Below are 26632 nucleotides of genomic sequence, written 5' to 3' on the forward strand. Positions count from 1 at the left end.
TTGCACAAATTATTCATAAACATTATGGTGCCATTAATCTAAAATTAATTCCAATAAACCCGCTAACAATCGGTTCCTTTTTCAGATATAAAGATCGATTGGACCCTCTCTTGACCTCCAACGTGGTCTATAAGTATACTTGCCCTAAGTGTAACTCTGGGACATATGTCGGATCCACGAGGAGGTTACTGCGGGTCAGAATCGACTCTCATCGGGGATTAAGTTTCCGTACTGGCTGTAGGCTCTCCAATCCCGAACACTCTAATATAAGAAACCATTCGAAAATTGTAAAATATATATAGAAAGAAGTCATTTCCAAGTCATAGGCCAAGCGAACAATGCATATGAACTGCCTATCCTTGGAGTCATTATTTATTAAACAACTGGTTTCCCCATTAAATACCAGACCTCCTCCACACAACTGTACCTGAGCTAACTTTTATTTGTTCTGTCATTCTGTCTCTTGCCTTCTCGGCACAAGGTTGGTTAGCGGTCTTTGGTCTTTTTATTTTTATATTTTTTTGTTTTCGTTTCTGTATGTTTTTTAATTGTGTTGTAATTTACAAATGTTGAATTTTAGAGTAATTTTTAAAGTAATTTTTAAGTAATTTTAAATTAATTTTATTTATTGTTTAACAGATTCCTGAAGATGTAATAATGGTATTACGAAACGTAGGAAATAAAGAATTGTAATGAATTGCAACGTTTCTAATAGTCCACCTTCACGCTGATGTGTCCTACTGGCCGTCGCCTTCCTCTGTCTCCTGATATATATATATATATATATATATATATATATATGTATGTATATATATGTATATATATATACACACACACACATATATATATATATAAATATATATATATATCATATATATATATATATATATATATATATATATATATATATAGATATGTATATATATTATGTATATATATATATATATATATATATATATAATATATATATATATATATATATATATATATATATATATAAATATACGTATAACACGAGCTTACACAAATATTTTGAGAAATGAAAGAAAAGGTCATTCTGAGCAGAAAATGTTCTATAGACATATGCATTTTCAGGCTTTGTTTATTGGTGAGGCAAATTTAAAAAATAACCACAAAACCATTAAATGTACAAGTAAGATGGCGTTCATGGGATGTTGGAGTATGCACGGCTATGGGGAGGGGAGGGGGATGTCACTTCACTTGTTACTCTTGCCTCGCTTTTCCGCCAAGAGCATGTTGGGGTTATAAGTGTCAGATTTCTTATTTATTTTGTGAGCAAGAAATTGGAGACTATTCCTTACTGTTCCAGTAATGTAGAATATGCAGATATGATGTTTATTTGTGGGTTTTGCAACAATGAATTCCACTGTCATTAAAAAAGGAAATCGGCAATTAGGCCAATGTGATGTGAATAAAATACTTCCAAATCAAATGTATTCTTTAGGTAATGAGCAAAGGGGAAAAATGCAAGTAATATCGAAACCTCCCTCTCCGTCAATGGTATTCACTGGAATCCAATAAAGGAAAGAAAAGGAAGCTGAATGGAATCTCCTCTCCATCAAAAATAGGCCTATTCATTAAATACTGATCAAAGGTTTAAATTGCATTTTCAAAACTCTCTTGTTCTCCATCAAAAGCATTCATCATACACTAGTCAGAGGAAAAACAAACTTAAGAAAATGCTTTCGTCCCTGTCAGATGAAAAAGAATGAGAACATTATGGAAAATTCACTTTCTTTAATCTTTCCTGAAAAAAGTAGTATGTATATTCATGCAGTAATCAAAAGATTGCTGTCATTATCACTCATTCAGCATACGCCTAGTCCTGACTCCTGACTCAAGAATTCCATGACATTTACACTACTTGATATGTAAAGCTAATCATTAAAATTAGATTACAGTGAAAGTCTGTTCACGGGTGATTTGCTAATTGAAGGGGCTGTAATGTTATTTTTCAAAAACCTGCGAGAAAAAACTCATATTTAAAAGACTAGCAGTTCAGTTGCCTGATGCACATCATCAACCCCACCCCTCCAACCCCTTCTCCCTGACTACTCGACATCGCGTACGCCATGTTGGCCGAGAGGTGGCGTTTAAAGAAAACTGGTTATTTTAAAAATTCTCCTCACCAATAAACGAAGTCTTATAATGCATATGTCTGTAGAACATTTTCCGCTCTGAATGACCATTTCTTTCATTTCTTGAAATATTTGTATAAACTCGTATTACACCCTGTATATATTCTTCAATCTTTTAGAATTCTAGCTCATAACTTTAAGCTGGAAAGCACTAAAAATACTGTATCTTAAATACAGTGCTGTAATCGGTAATGAGTCTTATGGTGACATAGGTCTTAAAAAAGTTACATAATTGCATTCTGATATACAGTATGTACATATAGAATAACATTAACAGATTCTTGATTTTTGTTATCTCGAAGTTGAAACTATAAAGCTTTTCATGTTAGGCACTATCCTCATCTTGGTGCTAAAGTTATTGTTGAAATAAATACTGTATAGATTTCCAGCCTTAGACACCTGATGTAATATGAAACAAAAAAACTATGAAAATTCAGCATTGAATATCATTATGACAGTTAGATAAGTCTTTAGTCTAAAAAGAATGAATTCATAACTTACATGTGACGCTAATAGTGAATGAGCATTTAGCTCGATTTCTATATGGATCCATGGCTACATAATGCACTGGGTAAGTTCCTATGGTAAGTCTTTGTCCAGGCTCCTAGAGAGAAAAAGAGGGAAAAAAATAAGGTTGAGGCCCTGAAATTTCATAGAAAAAGTTATTTAGTCAAAATAATTACCTTTTTTATATCACTTTTATTGATACCTTCTGCATGTCAAGAAAAATAAAATTAGTAGTACACATACATACATCATTACTGGTGAGTTTGACCCCATCAGGAGAGTGCCTTGTTTCCTTTACCTGACATTTATTTTTCATGATCTCATCTGCATAACAGATAATGTATCTTTCTGCAGTTGGAGGAGGGAGAGCAGTCATTTCTTTGATACAAAAGTGAGATTTTCAGTCATGAGGCAACTCACATTTTAACTATTACATACGTATCTTTCACAATGAAATATTAACAACAGAATGGCACACCTGTGGTCCATAATAACCATGAAGAGCATACAGGGCATTAGAAAATTACTAATTGTCTGCCTCATAACTCCATGTTTGGATGCAGCAGATGAAATTCAATTTATTTGCTGCAAATTCTAAATTCCTCGTTTTAATTTATCCTGTATACATTAAGAGTAACTAATCAAGGTTGATTGGATTGTGATATCAAAAATGCTTTGAAAAATATTTTTTAACTGTTAAGTCTGTTGCATTTACTATACGAAACAATAAAGATCAGCAATGGATAATTAAAAGTTTAAGAGTTTTTGTCATTGTAATCAGTTATGGATAAAAAAGTTAAAATTATAACTAGGGTTGGTTTGTGAGTTACATTTAAGGCTAATGGATTTTGCCAAAAATTCATTGGTTTGGACCTAGCAGTTTAGGCCTCAAAGTGTCCTGTACGGTAGTAGTAGTACTATCTATACATATTTACAACACTACAGTATTAAGTTTATGAGAAACTTTCATGCTGCTTTAAAGGGCCTTGCTACTTTTGTCCTAATTTTTGTGACTTGTTTCCCAACTGTTATTTATGTGTATGTATATGTATTTGTTTATGATTATTTAATTATTATTTTAATCTGTAACTAATTAAAATCTCATTCTTTCACTGTATCTTCCTCTTTTTAATATGGACATCATATCTTCGGAACTTACTTACTAGGTTGATAGCTTTTCAGCTTGTTCCTCAAGAATGTGGGCTTCTATTGAATATGGTAAAATTATCACAGTTAAAACCTACTGACCTATGACCTATAACATTGATTTTGACTTCACTCTACACACTGGCTTCATTTGTGAAGCACGCAGGCCAAATATGAAGCCTTTATCATATATACTTTAAGAAAATCTCAGCCAAGTTTAAATCCCTTTATGGCCTTTGGCCTCTGTGACCCTGCCCCTTGAATGTCACATACACTGCTGAAACTACCTATAAATGATATGAATAAAGTTAAAAGTCTTCACCTTCAAAATTTTTTAAATTAAGTGTGCTATAAAAATCTTCAACCTCAGTAGATGTATTGACAAACAGGTTAAATACTGTAGTACTAGATACCCCTGGAGAGTAAACCTAATTCTCTTTTAGAAAAGATATGGTTTAAACTCTTCAGTTTTAGGAAATAGTACGTACCTAAATCTTATTCAATGTCCATGAACATAGTATGCTAAAATAAAAATAAAAACATGTATTACTTCCATATTTTACCATTGACTTCCATAGGTGAGCAATTTCTACATTATCTTTGAATATTGGTTCTTTCCATGTCACCTCTGTACTTGTTTCTCCATCTGCCAGATGCACAGTAAAAGACTTTGGGCATCCAAATACTTGTGGATCTTCTTTATCTGAGAAAAAAAGTTATAAGTATCAATAGAGGGCAGAAAACCATGTTAGTATGAAACCAGCAACTATGAAGGTCTCACAGCAGAGTATAAAATATGCAACACGATTCTCACAGAAAATTGTAAAAATATGTCAAATTTAACTTATAGAGGAAGCTAAATGCTATAGGATCCTACATACTCTAAATGAAAATAAATTTAAGGATCAATTTCAAACTGCCTAAAACAATCTTATGTTATGACTATAAAACAGAATAGGACAAACCAAGTCATTATGATAAACTGAAATTGGAATTGGAATTTAAATTGAGGCCCAAGGCCAAGCGCTAGGACCTATGAGGTCATTAAATGCTGAAAGAAAAATTGAGAGTAAAGGAGGTTTTAAAGTTACAATAGGAGAGAAGCCTTGTAGTTGCACTATGAAACAATTATTAGGAGAGGGTGGAAAGTTAGAAGGAAGAAAGATAATATTAAGGGAGGTACCGTAAAAAGAATGCAAGGGGTTGCAATTCTGGGGGGAAAGGATGCTGAAAAGAACTTCAAGTAATGCCTACAGTAGACTGTTTGAAATGCATTGATGACATTAAAGTACCTACAGTAGCAAAATATAATTTCATGCTTTGAGGATGATTTTATTCAAAATGTTAAATGATGCACAGTAACTATAATTAGACTATTGTCTAATTATATTTTCTTCTGACAACATTAATGTCAAGGAAAAGTTGCCAAATTTTAAAAACCTATTTAGTTATATATAGGTACAAATTAATAAAAACTTCTTGTAGAAGAAATATAAAAAAAATTAATTCAGCCAAAGAAATATTTTCTTTTCTGGGCTCAGCTCGTGTCGCTGCGTGAAATATCCTTTAATCTATTATTTCTAGGGTAAATGTACTAACACATACCAGAGAATAAATAAATAAAGAAAAAGGTCAGTACAACTGACTCGCTCACCCTCCAAGAGGGTGTCGGTATGAACACTATGGCGAGTGAGACCACTACCACGAGCCGAATACCAATAGAAATCTCCCACTACAAAATCCCCACAAGAGGAGAGCCGACCCACAGAGTGGGCAGCAACTACTACTACTCCATCCCATGCTGCCGACCGCTGCTCCTCTGGTGGCCATCCTTTTCAGTTAGCGCACACGGTATACACGTGCCCTTTTTTGCTCTGTGTTTTTTTGTGCCCTTTTCTTGGATTTATTTATCATGGAGCGTGCAGCCATCGCAGCAGCTAAGTTAAGTACTCAGTATTTTTTGCTAATTGGTTTTTTTCCGGCCCTGAGCCCGTATTTTGCCGTTTTTTAGGTATAAATACGAACTCTAGGTCGGAAGCATGGCAGCATTGTTCTGCCTCGTGGCGGGTTCGTTCTTGGTCTCCCATACCCAGAACATTCCCTTACTTTAATACGCTCTATTTTAATCATCCGTTTTGTTTTAGGGTACAGTCTACACGGTTTTTTTTGTCATGCATGCATGCCTTTTACCTTATAGGCTATCTCCATCCAGACCCTAGCCACGGCTCTTAGTATCGGCCCGGCTAGCTTTTGAGTGGTAGACTTTCCTTCGGGTTAGTCGTACACTCCTGGATTTTTTCTCCTACTATTTTGTTTTCTTCCTTTCATGTTTTATTCTTTTTATATTGTTTTTAGGTTAGTGTAGGCGTCTGGCTTCATTTAGCCTAGGTTAGGGCCCATAGGGCCCATATGCTACCGCTCCTCAGTTCGGTTGCTTCCCGATAGCATCTCTCTGTTCAGCCGGTGGTGTTTTCTAGGCCTTATTGTCTCATTGTTTTGTAGTTACCGCCCCGTGGTCACTACGTGATCACGGAGCAGCCAGACGCCTGTCCAGTCTTCTTCCCCCCTCCCGCTCTTCCATAGAGTCGGGGGGTGGGTTGGTCTACCCATGCTCGCTCCGCATACCCGAGCCTGCCTCCCTCTCCCCCCAGGCGGAGGGAGTAGAGGGACGGGACAGACCCAGACTGGACTCGACCTCTCCAGCTTCTCGGTCCGGCCGGATGGTAAGGTGGGGGGACGGGCCTTTCCCCCCTCCGCGCTACTCCGTCGCTCCGTTGCTAGCCCGAGTCTGTTTGTCCTCTCGCCCTTTCCCACCTTACTGGGGCTCCTTTGCCACCGGAGCCCCAGCATCCAGCGGAAAGGTGCTAGTCCACCCAACAGGGTGGACCGGGATATACAGTTGGTCTCTACTAACCACTCCGGCTCGCTGAGTCACGACACTCCGCCACGCACTGGACTTAGTCCGGTACGTTCGTATTTTATAGGTTTAAGTTCTGTTATGTTAAACTAGTAAGTTTAGCTTAAGCTACCTTAACCTCCCCCCCTCCCCCCCTCCCTCACCTGTCTCACCGGATCTCTCCGGGGTTATAGCCTATTCAGGCGGTAAGGGAGGGGTTATGCCCAAAATTTTTCCGAGCTCCGGCATGCAACGGAGTTCTTCTATCCTTTAGCCTGTAAGTGATAACCTTTAAGATACTCATGTGTCTTTTCACTTACAGACCACCAACTGTGAGCATCCGGGATGCGCCGCCACACTTCAAGACCCATGTGGACACGAAGTTTGCCGGTCCCATGCTCCATGCGCGACTCCGCACGGGGACATCCAGGTCTGGTATCACGAGACGTGCACCATTTGTTATGATCTGGTGAGCCAGCTTTTAGACGGGGTAAGTATTCCAACTCCGTTAGCCAGTCCCCATTTTGTTATAATTCTTAAGTTTTCTAAAATTCAATTTTCCAAACTTAAGATAAAAATTCATGGGGTTTTGCAGCCCCTATAATTTTAGGTTAAGCTTTTAATTTTGTTTTAGTTTTAAGTTTAATCTTAAAATCTAATCAATACCCTCTCTGTCAGGCTCCGGCTGTGAAGGATACCGCACTGGCAACCCTGCGGGCCTGGGTCGGCGGTTTTGGGAAGAACGCCGCCAAGGGTATGCCCTACATTCTTGAAAAGAAGTTGGCGGTACTGATCTTCCCCGGAGGAAAGTCAACAGGCTACGTCGACCCAGCAGAGGCTGCCCCGACTATCGCTTTCATCCAGCAACAGCTGGCTGCCTCGTTAACAGATCAAGGCCAGGATATCTCCTCGGAAGTCGCAACATTGGACATTAATATTGAACCTATGGTAGGTGTAGACGACCTGTTGGTCGAGGTAGGTACGTTGGACGCCCAAGGGATACCCTTGGGTGCCACTGGATCTTCTACCCCTGCAACCTCTCCATCCTTCCAAGGCTTTACAGGTGCTGAATTATATACTTCTCCTGATGCTTCCGTTAGACCCAAGGTCAAAGGTCAAGCTGTTAAAACCTTGACCAAGACGTCGTCGTCGTCTAAAAAGACGGCGTCGGCGTCATCCTCTTCTCGTAAGTCTCCGGCTAGAAATCCCGGAGCAGAGAGGTCTAAAGCTTCTGGGTCTGGCTCTAAATCCTCTAAGAGTAGATCCTCCAGGGAGAGATCACACACTCCAGCGGAGTCGACAGTTCCACTGCCCTTGGTTCCGGTTCAGAGCCACCCTTCCACCTCCGCAGCAGCTCCGGCTTTGGATTCCAACGCTGGTCTGTTGCAACAAGTGGGCGATCTGGTTGGTTCTCTGAAATCCAGTATGGAACAAATGATCTCCCGGTTGTCTGATAGGATCAACTCTCAGGACAACATTATAGCCGGACTGAGCCAAGCTCCACTAGCTTCTTCCCCAACTTTCAGCACAGGGGGAGGCCAATTACCCCCGTATGACTCTCTATCTCCTCCGTTCTCAATGAACAATCCTTGGAGAGTAGCATCATATGCCCCTTCCAAGACGGGCTTATCTCTATCCCGGAATGTGGAACTCGGAGGATTGAAGACTTCGAGTTCTACCCGGAAGACCTCAGCCTCCCTTCATCGGCTATGCCAGGCTCACCGCCTCGGCTATGACTCGGGACGATAAGGTACCGAAAGAGACAGTCCTCTATTCACGAGACCAGGCTCAGAGAGAATGGCTCAGGTGTCTAGAGGACATGGATTGTTCCAATACAAAGATTCAATCGTTTAAGAGTCCGTTTACGATCTTTACAATGGAAGAGAGTACCCCGCTCCCTTTCTTGACAAAGATCGCTACAACCACCATTGCCCGTTCAGCCCAGAATAGAAGGGGGATTCCGTGTCCCTCAGCTGAAGGAAGCGGACCTACGTCTCCTTTACTCCCCTCAGCCGGTGAGTTGTGGAAGATTTGCCAACACCTTTTCAGCGGGCAAACAAATCAAACCAGACTGTGCTATGGAGCAGTTTGGTGAGAAGCTACCTAGGCTTCCGGATAGCCTTATTCAGGCGGAATTCGATTCCAAATCGCGGTTAGCCAGGTCTATTAATACCATGGCCATGACCGAGGTGGCTACCATTTCCTATGGTTCGGAGCCACTCTTTAAGCTTCTCACCAAGTCTCTGACTCAAACGGTACAGTCTGATATGTTTGAGTTCGCCACGGCTAGGACGAATTGTAGGAAACATGTCCTACAAGAAGCAACAATTCGGCATGAGCCGAATAAGTTGCTCACATCGAGCATCTGGGAGCAGACCTCTTCCCAGAGGCGATGGTGAAGGAGGTCCAGGCAGAGGCTACGAGATTAAACCAAAGCCTTAAAGATCGTTGGGGTCTTACGGCCAAGAGACGCCAAGATCAAGTGATCAAGGGTAAGGCTCAAAGGAAACCCAGACGTTTCCAGCCCTACCAGAAGAGCAGCCACGCTTTACACAGCAGGTTCCAGCTGTTCCGTTGGTGCAAGCAGCTCAACCTTCTACCTCCAAGGCTCAGTCGCAGCCAATCTATGTGATTTCCCCCCAGCCTCAACCCTCCACCTCTTACGCCCTCTCTCCAGCCTACAATCAAGTCTTCGAGGGTCAGGCTTCCCAGAAGTATGACCGCTCGGGTAAGGGGGGCAGAGGTAAACGATCCTTTCGTGGGAGAGGATCGGGAGGGCCCTTCAACAGAGGGAAGCATTTCAGGGGAGGCCGAGGAGCTATCAAAGCCAATGAGGATGTTCAGGTAGGAGGGAGGCTGTTTCACTTCCGCCACCGGTGGAACTTCAGCAAGTGGGCGCAGAGCACTGTGTCAAAAGGTCTGGGTTGAGCTGGATAGCGGACCCGCCCCCATCCAGACCTTTCCGCCAACTTCCATCCAAAGAATTGACGAGTATGCGGAGGACCTCCTTCAGAAAGGAGCTATAGCGAGAGTCAACAGGTTAAAATTTCAAGGACGCTTATTCAGCGTGCCAAAGAAAGGCTCACAAAAAAGAAGGGTAATCTTAGACTTGTCCCGCTTAAACTTAGCCATTCGCTGCGACAAGTTCAAGATGCTCACGATTCTCGCAGGTACGGACCTTACTTCCCCGCCCCTCGGGCCGTCACCACCTCTATCGATCTTACAGACGCTTACTATCATATCCCTATTGCAAGACACTTCCGTCCGTATCTGGGCTTCAAAATAGGAGACCAGACATTCTCCTTCAAGGTAGTTCCTTTCGGGCTCAACGTAGCACCCAGGGTGTTCACGAAGTTGGCGGAAGTAGTAGTTCAACAACTAAGATCGCAAGGGGTTATGGTAGTAGCGTATCTCGACGATTGTTGATCTGGGCTCCAACAGTCGAGGAATGCCACGTAGCAACACTGAAAGTGATTCAGTTCCTGGAATATCTAGGCTTCAAGATAAACAGGACCAAGTCAAGACTCACTCCAGAGTCAAACTTTCAGTGGCTGGGCATCCAATGGAATCTATCCTCCCATACTCTGTCGATTCCATCAGCCAAGAGGAAGGAAATAGCGAAGTCAGTAAAGCAGTTTCTGAGTCACAAACTTGCGTCAAGAAGAACTCAGGAAAGGATCCTGGGTTCACTCCAGTTTGCATCAGTGACAAACATCTTGATGAAAGCCAAACTGAAAGACCTAACCAGAATCTGGCGCTCACGAGCAAATGTCAGGTCCAGGGACAAGTTATCCTCAGTCCCTCAGATTCTACGGAATCGACTTCGCCCGTGGGCGAAAGTCAAGAACTTATCAATATCAGTGCCCCTTCAGTTTCCTCCTCCGGGGTTTACCATCCACACGGACGCTTCATTAAGCGGTTGGGGAGGATATTCCCAGTTCAAGAAAGTTCAGGGAACTTGGTCACCTCAGTTCCGTCAGTTCCATATAAACGTACTGGAAGCAATGGCAGTGTTCTTGACTAAAAAGGTTACGTCCGCCAAAGTACTCCCACATAAAGCTAGTCTTGGACAGCGCAGTGGTGTACATTGTATAAACAAATGGGGAGGCTCCAAATCACGTCATCTAAATCATGTCATGGTAGCCATCTTCTCCCTGGCGGACAAGTTCAGTTGGCACCTCTCCTCCAACCCATAATATGGCTGGAGTGAGAAACGTCATAGCAGATGCTCTATCCCGATCAGTACCTCTAGAGTCGGAATGGTCACTGGACAACAGTTCGTTCCAATGGATTCTTCAGAGAGTTCCAGGCCTACAAGTGGATCTCTTCGCATCCCAAGCGAACCACAAACTCCCATGTTATGTGGCCCCCAACCTGGACCCTCTGGCCTATGCCACGGACGCCCTGGCCCTAGACTGGAACAACTGGGAGAAGATTTATGTCTTTCCTCCAGTGAATCTTCTCATGAAGGTACTGAACAAACTCAGGACATTCAAGGGTCAAGTGGCTCTAGTAGCCCCAGACTGGCCGAAGAGCAATTGGTACCCTCTAATTCTGGAACTGGGGCTTCGCCCTCTTCGGATTCCCAGTCCCAGGCTCTCCCAGTCAGTACAAACGAAGACTGTGTTCGCTTCCTCAGGGATTCTAAAAAGCCCTAACTTTATGGATTTCATGAAGTTTGCAGCGAAAAGAGATGCGAATATTGACCCTCAAAAACATTCTCTTCTTGGAATCCGATAAAAGAGATTCAACTTTGAGACAGTATGATGCTGCTGTCAAAAAGTTAGCAACCTTCCTGAGAGAATCAGATATTAGAATCATGACCATCAATTCAGCTATATCCTTTTTCAGATCTTTATTTGAAAAAGGCTTAGCAGCTAGCACCATTACGACAAACAAGTCAGCCTTGAAAAAGATTTTTCAATTTGGTTTCAACATAGACTTGACAGACTCCTACTTCACGTCTATTCCACCAAGGCTTGTGCTAGACTTAGACCTTCTGTAAGGCCTACGTCAGTATCATGGTTCTTAAATGATGTTCTAAAAGCTGGCTTCAGAAACTGATAATGACACATGCTCATTTATAATGCTCTTAAGAAAAACTCTATTTTTATTAGCTTGGCCTCAAGAGCTAGAATTTCAGAACTGTCGGCTTTATCCAGAGACCCGGATCATATTCAATTTCTTCCCACAGGGGAAGTGCTACTTTCTCCGGACGTAGTTTTTATAGCAAAGAATGAAGATCCTTTGATGAGGTGGGAACCATGGAAGGTAGTACCCCTTCCACAAGATATATCTCTTTGCCCAGTATCGACCTTACGAGCCTTTCTGTCTAGGACCTCCTCATCCTCATCGGGTCCTCTTTCTTTAAGAGAGAAAAAGGTCGGTACTTTATCTATTAAAGGCATCAGGCAGCAGCTCCTGTACTTTATTAAACAAAAGCCAATCCTGACTCTTTTCCAAAAGCATATGATGTCAGGGCAGTAGCCACCTCAATTAACTATTTCCAACATATGAACTTCGATGAGTTGAAAAAATATACTGGATGGAAATCGCCGACAGTATTTAACGTCATTACTTAAAGTCCTTGGAAGCTCTAAATTTTCAACAGTGGCTGCGGGTAACATAGTTTCCCCCACGACTCGGCCTAATCTTTAGTAGAAGATCCAGTCTCCGTTTCTACCTGTCTCACCCAACAGTTCGTCTATTCCTGCCTTGTTCATCTACTGTTACCTTGTGTCTTAGCTGCTTTTATGATGATATGGTGGGTGTCCCTTATTTTTTTGCTAGGGACACTCACAATCGATTGTATATTTTGATCTCTTAGATGTGATCCCCTTATTTTTATGCTAGGGGATACATCTTAATTGTAATGGTTACGGGTTTTGTATATTAAGTTATATACATTCCTTTATATATTATTGTTATTGAAGTTTGTTCTGCTCAACTTATTGTCTTAATTGCTCTAGAGTTCTTGATACATGTCAATACACAGATACTATTTCGGAACATATATGCCATGTAAGCCCTGTATATATGTAAATTGCCTTAAGTTAAGAAATATTATTAGCATTAAGTTTAACTTTAAGCAATATTTCTATTTTTGTATCATTGTGTATATGTATCTTTATTAACAATTATATTCTTTTATTTTATTTTATCTTTTATTTGAGACCTCTTTTTTGTTTTGTTAAATGTTTATTTACAATCTTGTGCTATTTCTCTGGTACGATTTCGCGCAGCGACACGAGCTGAGCCCAGAAAAGGGATTTTTTTTTTTGACGTAAAGGAAAATCTATTTCTGGCGAGTTGGCTCGTGTCGCCAGCGAAACTCCCACCCTACCCATCCCATCGCTCAAGATTGTCTGCTAACTTCAGGATGGCCACCAGAGGAGCAGCGGTCGGCAGCATGGGATGGAGTAGTAGTAGTTGCTGCCCCACTCTGTGGGTCGGCTCTCCTCTTGTGGGGATTTTGTAGTGGGAGATTTCTATTGGTATTCGGCTCGTGGTAGTGGTCTCACTCGCCATAGTGTTCATACCGACACCCTCTTGGAGGGTGAGCGAGTCAGTTGTACTGACCTTTTTCTTTATTTATTTATTCTCTGGTATGTGTTAGTACATTTACCCTAGAAATAATAGATTAAAGGATATTTCGCTGGCGACACGAGCCAATCGCCCAGAATAGATTTTTCCTTACGTCAAAATCCCTTAATTAGGATAGATTTCCATTTAAATAAGATGAAGGAACTTTTGCCTCATTTTTCTTGTTAAATATATTGATTACAATTATTATACAATGCAACAAAGAAAAATAACAATGAATGACAATGAAAGTTGTTTGATTATAGAATTTAATATAAAAATTACAGAAAATATATTCCTACCAAAGTTTCCTATTTCTCCAGGTAAGCATGTAGTTTCTGTATTAAAAGAAATAACTCATTAAAACTATTCCATGAACATGCTTCAGATACCATGCATCATTCTTACATGGCAATCTTGGATGGATAACTTTGGTAAAATGTTAGTTGGCCCCTTTGAAGATGCAGCTGGATCTAGACAGGCCATTCAGAGATTGAAGCCTTGAAGAAAAATTTCATCATGACACCAGATTCTGCTGATGCTCCTTTTTAACTCTGTTTTTGCTAACAATTTCATAACCTCTATTTCTATTAGTTGCTAATTTAACTAAAAGTCTACGGATAAACATTAAATTTAGCAATTTGTATACGGAAATACCTCATTACTGTATACATATTAGAGTTGCAACGAAGTTCACATAGCGCAAACATTTCCCTGGAACCTAAGTAATTATCATACATGAATATTTCACAGACACGCTGCAACATTTTTAATCCTTGAGAAACCCTGCAAAAGTGATTGTTTTATTTTTTATGTAATTGATAAGTTTTCAAGCTTTTGTGTAAATTAAATAACATTAAATAATAAAAATAATCATTCTCTCTCTCTCTCTCTCCGTTATATGCATGTAATCTTCACTCACTCCTATATTTTTACCATATTTCTTTCTTAAAGGGCAATGTATTAAGCCAACCTTTACATGGCATTGCAGTAACTTTAATTTCATTTAAAAGTTAGCTTAATATTTAGTGAGCATGTTTTTGGCCATATTTAGTGTTCGAACTCTAGAAGTAAGCATTAATTAGCATTTTAAGAGACTGCCAAACTTACACGAAAATTCCCCTGTGTCACTGAGGGGGTCTGGAACTTGACCTTGTTTAAGTTTGGGGTATTACTGTACGTATACTATACACACAAAACATTAATGCTCATTGATAGTAAGGTTTTCCTTCAGAGAGAGAGAGAGAGAGAGAGAGAGAGAGAGAGAGAGAGAGAGAGAGAGAGAGAGAGAGAGAGAGAGAGAGATTTTCTTACCAACAACTTCTACTATAAAGGAGCACGATGCAGATTCTTCCGAGACAGGTGAACGAGCAACAAAAGTAACCGTTGTCTTTCCAGATGGTAGGTCTGCCTCAAGCTGTTTGGCCCAACCAGGATTAGCTTCTACATACCTACAAAACAATTTTCATATAATATTGCAAGAAACATACCAATCATTTGAAAAAAATACACTGTAGTTCATATGTAGTCTTAAACTGTAAATTAAACATTTTATGCAAAAGAAAATTCATCCAGTGAATTCTAGACCACTAAATGATATGAATAAACAAAATAAATGAACTAATATATCTAGTAACTGTTATGACAGGTAGAAATGCAATTTATTTTACTCTATTTCTTCCATAAGAAGCTTGTAATGCCTTTGAATCTAGGTAAAGCTTACTAGTATATGCATATGAAATTGTACAGGGTTAAGTTAACAAAAGCTTCATGAAGTTTTACAATTACTAACGTATAACATTCAGAGCAATGTTCATGGTAAATGAGTCAGAAATGAACAAATTTAAAAACATTTACATTCCATAGATATTAACCTCTCACTTCTTATGCCAAGTCACCCAGTTAAGGTGAAGTAACTGATTGAAATTTTTAGAAGGGAAAGGAAGGCTGATTGATAAGTATAGGACCATTTTCACCCAGGGCAGTGCTATCTCAGCTGTAATTGTGCAGTCATTCAAATTAAATTGGGGGACACAGTAAAGTTAAGTGATCTGTGTCTACAATTCAAAAAAAAAAATGGAACAGGCAAACAAACATCAATAGATGAAGGTGATCCTCAAGGTTGAGTCTGTATTTATGTACATGATCCTCAGGATCTGCACCCTTTCCCCTCTCTCTTTTACAAGTCTGCTCTGACTTAAACCAGTCACAAACAGATTCACTTACCATATCAAATCCATTACTGAACTGTGTCAATCCTTTTCATGTTTGCTATACGATGGATTTTCTGCCTTTTCTACAGACACTGTATAAGTAAGTGTTCCATTTCACCTAAGATGGGAGTCCCTTCTCCTCTTATGCAACATTGTAATGCTCATCAGTCAATCCTATTCATAGTTTACCCTTTAAAAATTGTATTCCTTGGACTCCATGCTTCAGTGACTGCCAAAAATTGGAATTTTACTCGTGTGTCTCTGATTCTTATTATCTTTCATCCTTCAACAGGCAGGTCTAACTGTTTACTTTGGGGTTAGGCACTGAACATCAAAAATAAATTCCAATTGGATGAGATGGCACCTATGGAATTTCTAATCTAATCTTTGCCTTAGCATAAGTCACAAAGATCTCAAGTGTCTTCCTGAACCACAAGCACTAAATCATTTGCAGGGCTTTGTTCTCAAAACTTAGAACCCTTTGGTCTATTTTTGTAGGTCAGACTCTGTATCAGCATACTAGAAGAGTACACTAAACAACTGCTAATAAATTTCAGAAAATATAAATTCACAATATATTAGTGGTTCATTCCACATGATCCTCTTAAAAAACTTGTGGCAAGATCTTTCCAATCAGGATGTTTATGCCAGGATGGCTGAGGGGGCCCTCATGATAAGGAGATGAAATGAGGAACACATTAGCAAAAACACCAAGGATAAAAAACTTGAAGGGTCATGGACTAATGGGGACTGTCTGCTTGGAGTGAAGTATTTATACCATGTATAAGCTTAGAAAACCTCACCAAGTTATTTGAAATGGGGGCAAGAGCCTCACTGTTACTAATGGAGTTATAAATAACATCAACATCCAGAAAGAGTACATATAATACTTTAGCTAACACCAACATATATTTAACTATGTTTCATAAGTGAGTAAAGTATAAAAACACAATGTATTTAAACATAAATACAGGTAATAATAAGCAAAGCTAAGTTTGTATGTACTTATTAAAAACAAACCTTTAAATATTCATTTATTGAGGGAACTCTGGTTACTCTTACATACACCAACATCCTACATCATAACGAACGCATCAGCAATGTTTAGCACCCGGCAACATTGTAATAATGAAAAAAAATTAGAATAAAAATAAAACAAAAATTAAAAACAAAAGCTCTACAGGCTTTGAAGAACTGTAGCAAATTAAGTAATAAAGATATAGTTGAAGAAAGAAAACGGAGGTCTATTTTCAAAGAGACCAAGTCACAAGTTAAGTTTTCAGCGGCTGTCACAAGTAAAGTTTTCAGCAGGTGTGTCCAGGGATTTCTGCTGTTTCACTCACTTATGACCAACATATCACCATTTTGTCTATTTGCCACAACTGGGTGTTAAGACATTTGTTAAGACATTAGTTGAAGTAAAAAAAAAAGCATTGTAATTAGTATGAACACAAGGAAATAATATTCTACATCCAAGAAGGGAAAATTGAACTTTACCTTGCATCAAAATTCCATAAGCATGGGGGAAAATTCATCATTAAGAACATGATAATTACATAACACTAAAAGAGCAAAAGCATGCAATAAGAGTAATGCATTTTTATCTTTAGGAACCCAGCTTTTAATTGAAAAGGCAAAAAGATATCTAATTTTTATACAATTATTGATGGTTAAACTTAGTCTAAAAATACTGATGGTTATACATCGAGTTTAAAAATAGTTGACAATGTTTTTAAATCTCTTTTTCTCTTCTGTTTCCTAAAACAATAGTAAATATGTGTTATGCTCATTTTCTCTGCTATAAAACATACAAATGAAATCATATTTATGCATCCTTAACATAACTTCTCAATGTTTCTTACTGTAAAATGAATTACCTCTCTCTCTCTTTCTGTGTGTGGGTGCCTTAGAAATTTTTTTCTTAGATTATTATTACTATTATTATTATTAATATTATTATTATTATTATTATTATTAATATTATTATTATTATTATTATTATCATTATTCATATATGAATCCTATACATATGGAACAAGCCCTCAAGGCCACTAACTTGATAGTATTCAAGCTTCCAACGAACAAACAAATAAATTCTAAGATTGGTGCAAAGCTGCCTTAATTTCTCCATGAAACTGCTCTACGTTTTCTGTATGTTTCTGTATGTAATGACATACAGGCATGTCCACATTTCTTATATGTAATGGTTATTTCAGTATGATATCCTAATGTGATCTACATTTCCTACATGTAATGAAGTCTCTAGCACTGTGTCTCCTTGTGGCTCAATGAAGTAATGGAGTTCTGATGATCACCTAGGCAAAGGTTGCTTTCACAATAAAATTGTGGTTTTGGGAATGGAATTTTAGAATAACCGGTGGTTTACAGAATGAAGCTTACTGCTGCTGTGTGCAGGGTCCCATCAAGCAGATCACTGGCAGCGTAATTTTTATTTAATTTTTTCATTTTTGGGTATCTCTATCAGTTTCATTAAGATTTACAATTCCTTCCAATCTGGTTTGTTAATGCATCAGTGATGATGGTCTTTCCACAGGTAATCCATTATTTGAGTTCACAATTACTGTACGTATATGCCAGTCATCTATTGTCTTTAAATTAAAATTGACATCTCAATTAGCACAAACTATAGAAAGTTAAATATGTAAATAGAGTGCAGGTCTGAATATTAGAATGCACATTTGCCACTGGCGAGGATGACTCTTTCCCCATTTTTTATCAAGAACACAGTAAGATTGTCCTTTCCATTAGCTAAAATGCCTCCCCCACATAGGATGTCTACTGAATATGATCCCCCAGTAAACGAAAAAGTTGCAGAAATTAGTGAATAAATTAAATCAACGATATTTCTGGGCTCAGTTCGTGTCGCTTCGTGAAATAATCCCTTAAGTTCATTATTTCTAGGTAAATGATACTAACATTACCAGAGAAAAAATAAAAATAGGGGGATGTCAGAGTAACTGAATCGCTCACCCTAAATAAAAAGAGGGTGTCGGTATGGTGCTGGGGCGAGTGAGACCACTACCACGAACCTCTTGTCATTTAGAATTCTCCTCCATCAAAATCTCCCTCCCTGAGAGAGCTGACACATGGCCGGTGCCAGCAACTACTACTACACATCCTACCATGCCGACCGCAGCGCCTCTCGTGGCCATCCTTTTCGTTAGCGAACTTCTGTACGCATGTGTCTAAAATTGCTCTGTGTTTTTGTGCACTTTTTGGGATTACTTTCGCTCGTGATGGAATTGCAAGCTATCGCCGCAGCTAAGTTAAGTACCCCGAAAGGTTATACGTATACTACTTTTAGCCAGCCAGGAGCTGTTTTTACCGTTTTTTAGGTTCAATAATAGTCTTCCTGGTCTGGCGCATGGCTCGCCTTGCCGGCTCCCCTCGTGCTCGGTTAGCTACTTCGGTCTCCCATACCGTGGTAACTATTCCTTGTGTATATATGCCTTTATCACGAGATATTTTTACGTGGTACAGAAGTTTCCACTCCATTCTGTTGCTTTACATCGTACTATTCGGAAATCCTTTGCCTAAGCCTTAGATTAGTGTTCATGCATGCATGTCCCTTTGTCTAGGTGTTTAGGCGTGTGGGTTATTATTTTGATTTATTTTATTGATATTATTCTTTAATCCAGCCATCCTGGCCGTCGCCCTCCGTTTTACGTATCGGCAGAGGCCAGCTCCCGAGTGGTTTGCTCATTCCCCTTCGGGGAGACTAGCCTACTTCTCCTGGACGTCCCTCCTTTTTCTCCCACTCGTGATTTCCTTCTTTTCTTTTTATTACTATGTACTTGATATGGGTTGCATGTTAGGGGCGATCAGTGTGGCCAAGGCTATGTTTTGTTGCATTATCACCTCGTGCTCCACCTGCACTCGTGTTGAGTCCACCTGCACTCGTGTTGAGCCAGCTGATTGCCCTGGTCCCAGTCCCCCCCCTCCCACGTGGAGGGAGGGTTAGTCCTTGCTCGCTCATGGTCGCTATGGCAACCATCCTGGCACCCCTCCCCTCTTCCTCCCTACCAGGGGTGATACGGGAGTCACGGACTTAAGCAGGGGTCCTGTTGGACCGGTCTTGTTTTCTTTGAGCTTTGGGGAGGTCCCGGTGTGTTCAGGTTGGGTTGGCCACCCCGCCAGCTCGTGTCGGGCCTTCTCCGGCATTCTATGGTTGTTCTCTTGTTCCCCCCCTCCCACCTTAGCTTTACCGTGTATAGCTGGCTCCGCCAGCTCTTTGGGCGGGGAATACGGAGTAGGCCCTTACATGCTGCCCCCTGTATAGGAGTTGAAGTCTCCTTCTTTCGTCCTCCGCAGAGCACCCGCTCACCATCCGTGTGCCCCGTGGGTTGGCAGAAGGAACTTTATGGATAATCTTCTCACGTTCTCCGCTGTGTTGTACCCTCACCTCGGTGTACTATATGTATATGAGTAGGTATCTGGTTTGACAGAAATCTTCGCTCCGGTGTACCGGAATTTTCAAACCAGTTTACTGAGTCCTATGGACTCTCTCACACGGATTACAGGAGAGGATTATGCCCAAAAATTGATTTTACTCTGGCATGCAGCGGAGCATCATATCTTATGACGGGTCCTGTTAGTATATGCTGATACTTATGTATCTGTTCACTTACAGGCTACCAACTGCCAGGCGGCGGGATGAAACGCCGTCCTGCAGGATCCTTGTGGTCATGAGGTCTGCAGGACCCACGCTCCCTGTGCTGTCCGCCACAATGAACTGATCGTGTGGCATCACGAAGCCTGCTCCATATGCTACGAGCTTGTGGAACAGTTTTCTAGCGGAGTAAGTATATACTGGCGTAGGTAGCATCTCTTTCTTGGTATATACTGTCAGATAATTTAGTTTAAGATTGTTTATAATCATCTAGAATCGTAAGTTTTAATATTATATCTTCGGGGCTTCGTTGTAAGGACTACAATGACCCTTAACGTAGACCCTATGACGGTAGGGGAAGGTGAGTTGATGGTTGAGGTAGGTTTGTTGGGCGGTCAAGGGCTTCCCTTGGGCGCGTCTGGATCTTCATCTCCTGTCCCTCCTTCTGCTTCCTTCCAAGGTTTTTCTGCATCGTAAATCCGGCTGGACGGTCTGCTGCTCGGTTGTTCTAAGGTGAAAGGACAACGTGAGCAAAAAACCCTGAGAGGTCGTCTCTAAGAAGACTTCGGCCTCAGCTCTCGGAATACTCCGGCTTCACCATCCCGAGTGCCAAAGGAGCAGAAAGCGAAGACATTTTCTTCTTCGCACTCCAAAGGGTCTAGGGGCAAGTCCTCTAAAGAGAAGGTCAGCGCTCCCGCTGAGCCAGTACCGTCTACATCCACCGGAAAGCGTCCGGAGACCCCTGCTGCGACCAGTACCTCTGGCCCCTTCGATCCCAACTCCTTTACAGCAGGGGTCATGCAACAGGTGGGGAACATGGTAGGTACAATAGTGAACGATAGGCTTAATCAGATGCTTGCCCAAATCTCCACCTTGTTTGCGCAGTCCGGTCAGTCGATCCAGAACATCTCGGATCGGCTGACGAACCAGGAGAACTTGTTGGCGGGTCTTAGCCAGAATCCCCCAGCAGTTCTTCCTCTGGCAGGCGCCGGAGTGACTCCAATGCCCAGTTATGACTCTCCCCGCATTCACTATGAGTAATTCTTGGAGGGTAGCAGCCTTCGCACCCTTCAAGGACAGAATGATCTCAATCCCGGACTGTGGAACTTGTCGTATCGAGGACTTCGAGTTCCACCCCGCCGATCTTCAACCACCTTTCATGGGGTATGCTAGATTGACGGAGGCAGCCCTAAATAGAGAAGATAAGATCCCGAAAGAAACTGTAATTTACAGTTGGGAACAGGCTCAGAGAGAATGGGTGAGGTGCCTGGAAGATTGGGACTGCACCAATACTAGGCTTTAGGCATTCAAGAGCCCATTCACAATCTTTGTGATGGAGGAGGAAGCACCACTCCCCTTCACCACAAAAATTGCGGAAGTTACCATCCAGGCTGCTATGAAAAAGGAGCCTCTCCCTCAACTGAGAGAGTCGGACCCGACGTCCCCACTCTTCCCAGCTTCTGAGGACCTCTGGGCTGACCTTCCGGCATCTTTTACAGTTGGGAAACTCAAACCGGACTGTGCTATTGAACAGTTCGGGGAGAGACTCCCGAGACTGCTGGACAACTTGATCCAAGCGAAATTCGACGCAAGGATCAGGTTAGAAGGACATTTAACACCTTTAGTGATGACAGAGGTTGCACCATGACCATATGGTACGGAGCCTCTGTTTAAGCTCCTGGCTAAGGCACAGACGCAAACCGTACAGTCGGATCTGTATGACTTTGTAGTGGCAAGACGAAACTGCAGGAAACATGTCCTGCAGGAAGCGACTATAAGACATGAACCGAATAAGTTGCTATCGTCTTCGATCTGGGGAGCAGACCTCTTCCCTGCAGCTGCTGTAAATGAGGTTCATCATGAAGCAACCAGGCTCAACCAGAGCCTTAGGGTCCGCTGGGGTCTTTCTAGCAGGAAGGAAGCCAGAAAAAGCACCCCTCTGGTTCTAAGAAATTGAAGAAGCCCAGGAAGTTCCCAAACTTCCAGGCACAGCAGCAGCAACAATTCGTTCAGGCAGTCCCGGTTTCACAACCAGTGCAACCGTCGACTTCCAAGACCCAGAACCAGCCCATCCTCCTGTTGACGCCTCAAAACCAGCCCTCGACCTCCTACACTGTTTCCCCAGCTTTCAATCCAGTATTTGAAAGCCAGGCGTTTCAAGCCATCAATAGGTTTGCAAGGGGAAGCAGAGCTAGGGGTGCATTTCGACAGAGGGGTGGTGGAAGGGCACCCAACAGGGGGAGACACTTCCGTGGAGGGCACAGAGCACGTCCTGCACAGTCCCAGTGAGAACCCTCAGGTAGGAGGGAGGCTGTTCCTCTTCCGACACAGGTGGGGATTCAGCAATTGGGCACAAAGTATTGTGCCCAAAGGGCTGGGATGGAGTTGGATCAAAGGTCCTCCTCCATCCAAAACATTCCTTCAAGTTCCAGCGAAGGAATTGATAGAGTATGCGCAAGAGCTCCTTCAGAAAGGGGTAGTATCAAGAGTCAAACATTTAAAGTTTCAAGGATGCTTGTTCAGCGTGCCAAAGAAAGACTAAAAAAACGAAGAATAATCTTAGACTTGTCCCGTCTAAACTTATTCATTCGTTGCGACAAGTTCAAAATGCTGACTATTTCACAGGTGCGGACCTTACTTCCCTGTGGGGCCGTCACCACCTCTATCGATCTTACAGACGCATACTATCATATCCCAGTTGCGAGACACTTCCGCCCATACCTAGGCTTCAAGCTAGGAGACCAGGCATTCTCTTTCAAAGTGATGCCCTTCGAGCTGAACGTAGCCCCCAGGGTGTTCACGAAAATAGCGGAATCAGTGGTCCAACAACTGAGGTCACAAGGGATAATGGTAGTAGCGTACCTGGACGATTGGCTCATTTGGACAACAACCGTCAAGGAATGCCTCAAAGCCACAGACAAAGTAATTTAATTTCTGGAACATCTAGGCTTCCAAATAAACAAGACCAAATCCAGGCTAACGCCGGAGTCTCGTTTCCAGTGGCTCGGCATTCAGTGGGACCTGAACTCCCACACTCTGTCAATCCGTTGGCCAAAAGGAAAGAAATATCCAAGTTAATAAGACAATTCCTCAAATGCAAACAGACGTCAAGGAGAAACCAGGAAAGGATCCTAGGTTCCCTTCAGTTTGCATCAGTCACAGACGTTCTGTTGAAAGCAAAATTGAAGGATATAAACCGAGTTTGGCGCTCAAGAGCAAATGTCAAATCTCGAGACAAGTTGTCAGTAATTCCGCCGGTTCTTTGCAAACATCTCCGCCCCTGGGCGGAGGCCAAGAATCTGTCCAAATCAGTTCCTCTCCAGTTCCCTCCTCCGGCGTTGGTTATCCATATGGACGCCTCTCTAAGCGGGTGGGGAGGATACTCCCAATTTAAGAAAGTTCAAGGGACTTGGTTGCCTCAGTTCCGCCAGCTTCACATAAATGTATTGGAAGCCATGGCAGTATTCCTCACTCTGAAGAGGCTTCTACCAGCCAAGAATTCCCATATAAAGCTGGTTTTGGACAGCGCAGTAGTGGTACACTGCATCAACAGAGGAGGATCCAAGTCAAAACATGTGAACCATGTCATGATAGCCATTTTCTCTCTAGCAACCAAGTACAAATGGCATCTATCCTCCACCCATCTGGCGGGAGTAAGGAACGTGATAGTAGACGCCCTGTCTCGATCAGTTCCTCTAGAATCGGAGTGGTCCCTGGACAAGCGCTCATTCCAGTGGATATGCCAAAGGGTCCCAGGTCTCCAGGTGGATCTTTTCACATCTCAAGCGAACCACAAGCTCCCTTGCTATGTGGCCCCCAACCTGGACCCTCTGGCTTATGCCATAGACGCCATGTCCATAGATTGGAATCAGTGCAGGAAGATTTACATCTTTCCTCCAGTGAATCTTCTATTGAAAGTCCTGGGCAAACTCAGGACATTCAAGGGACAAATAGCTCTAGTAGCCCCGGATTGGCCCAAGAGCAACTGGTATCCTCTCCTCCTGGAATTGGGTCTCTGACCTCGACGGATTCCCAATCCCAAGCTATCTCAGTCAGTACAAATGAGGACTGTGTTCACTTCCTCAGGAATTCTCAAAACCCTAACTTTATGGACTTCATGAAGTTTGCGGCTAAGAAAGATGCAAATATCGATCCCCAGAATATCCTTTTCTTAGAATCGGATAAGAGGGAATCAACTTTACGTCAGTACGATGCTGCTGTAAAGAAATTGGCAAATTTCCTGAAGGAAACAAACACCCGAACCATGACAGTTAATTTAGCTATATCCTTTTTCAGATCCCTGTTTGAAAAAGGTCTAGCAGCTAGTACTATTACCACTAATAAGTCAGCTTTAAAGAAAATCTTCCAGTTTGGCTTTAAGATAGACTTATCAGACTCCTACTTTACGTCTATTCCTAAAGCCTGTGCTAGGCTCAGACCTTCAGAAAGGCCTAGCTCAGTTTCATGGTTTCTTGAATAGGTTCTCAACTGGCCTTCAGACACTGACAACGTTTCATGTAACTAATGCTATTAAGAAAAACATTATTCTTACTAAGTTTGGCCTCAGGAGCCAGAATATCAGAACTGTCGGCCCTTTCCAGAGATGCTGAACATGTGGAATTCCTCCCCTCAGGAGAAGTCTTACTATCTCCAGATCGTAGATTTCTGGCCAAGAATGAGGACCCCTTAATAAGATGGGCCCCTTGGAAGGTACTCCCTCTTCCACAAGACCCTTCTCTTTGTCCGGTGACGACCTTACGAGCCTATTTGTCCAGGACATCATCTAGATCCTCAGGCCCCCTCTTTATGAGGGAAAAAGGTAGCACTATTTCAATAAAAGGGATTAGACAACAAATCCTCTATTTTATCAAACAGGCTAACCCTGACTCATTCCCTAAAGCCCATGACATCAGGGCAGTAGCCACCTCTATCAATTACTTCCAACATATGAATTTCGATGAATTGAAGAAGTATACAGGCTGGAAATCGCCGACAGTTTTTAAACGGCACTTCTTAAAATCCTTGGAATCTCTTAAATTTCCGGCAGTGGCAGCGGGAAACATAGTTTCTCCTGACACTGTTCAGTAGTTGTAATCGAAGATCCAGATCTCCTTTGTACCTGCCTCACTAACAATTCACCTAACCTTACCGTCATGTTCAATTGGGTCCTTCAGCCTTAGCTGCCTAAAAAGGCTACTTATGGTGATGTGCCCCTTATTTTTTTGCTAGGGGCACTCACAATTGTAAATATTGATTACTGACTGTAACCATTTAGTGTTGTTTTCCCTTATTTTTTTGCTAGGGAAACACACTTATATGTATGTTACGATATTCAATCATATTGTTTCATAAAATCTAGTTCTAAGTTATCATAAGTTAGTTTAAGTTTAATTAAAGTCCAATTATATGTCTTAAGCTGACATTTGTGGTATTAGGTTAAGTTAACCTTAGTCATGATAACTTGTAAAATTTTTTCAACAAGATTATATTCATTTATTTTCTTTCTTTCGTTTTATTGAGACCTCATTTTAATTTCCAACCTTGTGCTAATTCTCTGGTACTATTTCACGAAGCGACACGAACTGAGCCAAGAAAAGGGATTTTGACGAAGGAAAAATCTATTTCTGGGCAAGGGTTTGTGTCGCCCAGTGAAATAATCCCTCAAGTTCATTATTTCTAGGTAAATAATACTAACATTACCAGAGAAAAAATAAAAATAGGGGGATGTCAGAATAACTGACTCGCTCACCCTAAATAAAAAGAGGGTGTCGGTATGTAGCTGGGGCGAGTGAGACCACTACCACGAACCTCTTGCCATTTAGAACTTTCCCACATCGAAATCCCCCTCCTGAGAGAGCTGATACACGGCCGGCGCCGTCAACTACTACTACACTACCTACGACGCCAACCGCAGCGCTCCTGGTGGCCATCCTTTTCGTTAGCAAACTTCTGGCCGCACGTGCTTATCTTTGCTCTGTGATTTTGTGCCTTTTCCTTTGGATTTATGCCCAAGATGGAACTGCAAGCTATCGCCGCAGTTAAGTTATGTACCCCGAAAGGTTTTACACTAGTTTTTTGTCAGCCAGGAACTATTTTTACCGTTTTTTAGGTCCGATAATAGTCTCCTGGTCTGGCGCATGGCTTGCCTTGCCGGCTCGCCTCATGTTCGGTTAGCCACTTCGGTCTCCCATACTGTGGTATCTATTCCGTGTGTATTACTCTTATATGAATTATTTTTCACATGGTACAGAAATTCCCGCTTATTCTATTGCTTTACATCGTACTATTCGGAAATCCTTTGCCTGTGCCTTAGATTAGTGTTCATGCATGCATGTCCCTTTGTCTAGGTGTTTAGGCGTGTGGGTGATTATGAATACACTGCTATGTTATTCTTTAGTCCAGCCATCCTGGCCATCGCCCTCCTATCCATGTCGGCAGGGGCCAGCTCTTGAGTAGTTCGCTTGTTTTCTCTCGGGGAAACTAGCTTACTTCTCCTGGA

At 41.6% G+C, this 26632-nt stretch overlaps 1 protein-coding gene across 6 annotated transcripts in view; it reads right to left on the reverse strand.

The window, feature by feature from the left end:
• LOC135219424 (uncharacterized) overlaps positions 1 to 26632 on the reverse strand; it is a 913425-nt gene that overhangs the window by 112242 nt on the left and 774551 nt on the right. For all 6 annotated transcript variants that reach the window (XM_064256195.1, XM_064256199.1, XM_064256198.1 and 3 more), the window contains 3 exons: positions 14605 to 14741; positions 4376 to 4515; positions 2661 to 2763 (listed from right to left, as the gene is read on the reverse strand). In XM_064256195.1, the coding sequence (XP_064112265.1) occupies positions 2661 to 2763; positions 4376 to 4515; positions 14605 to 14741 (380 nt within the window). The remainder of the gene's footprint in view (positions 1 to 2660; positions 2764 to 4375; positions 4516 to 14604; positions 14742 to 26632) is intronic.

The sequence above is a fragment of the Macrobrachium nipponense genome, chromosome 1 (genome assembly GCF_015104395.2).
Source record: "Macrobrachium nipponense isolate FS-2020 chromosome 1, ASM1510439v2, whole genome shotgun sequence".
Taxonomy (NCBI): Eukaryota; Metazoa; Arthropoda; class Malacostraca; order Decapoda; family Palaemonidae; genus Macrobrachium; species Macrobrachium nipponense.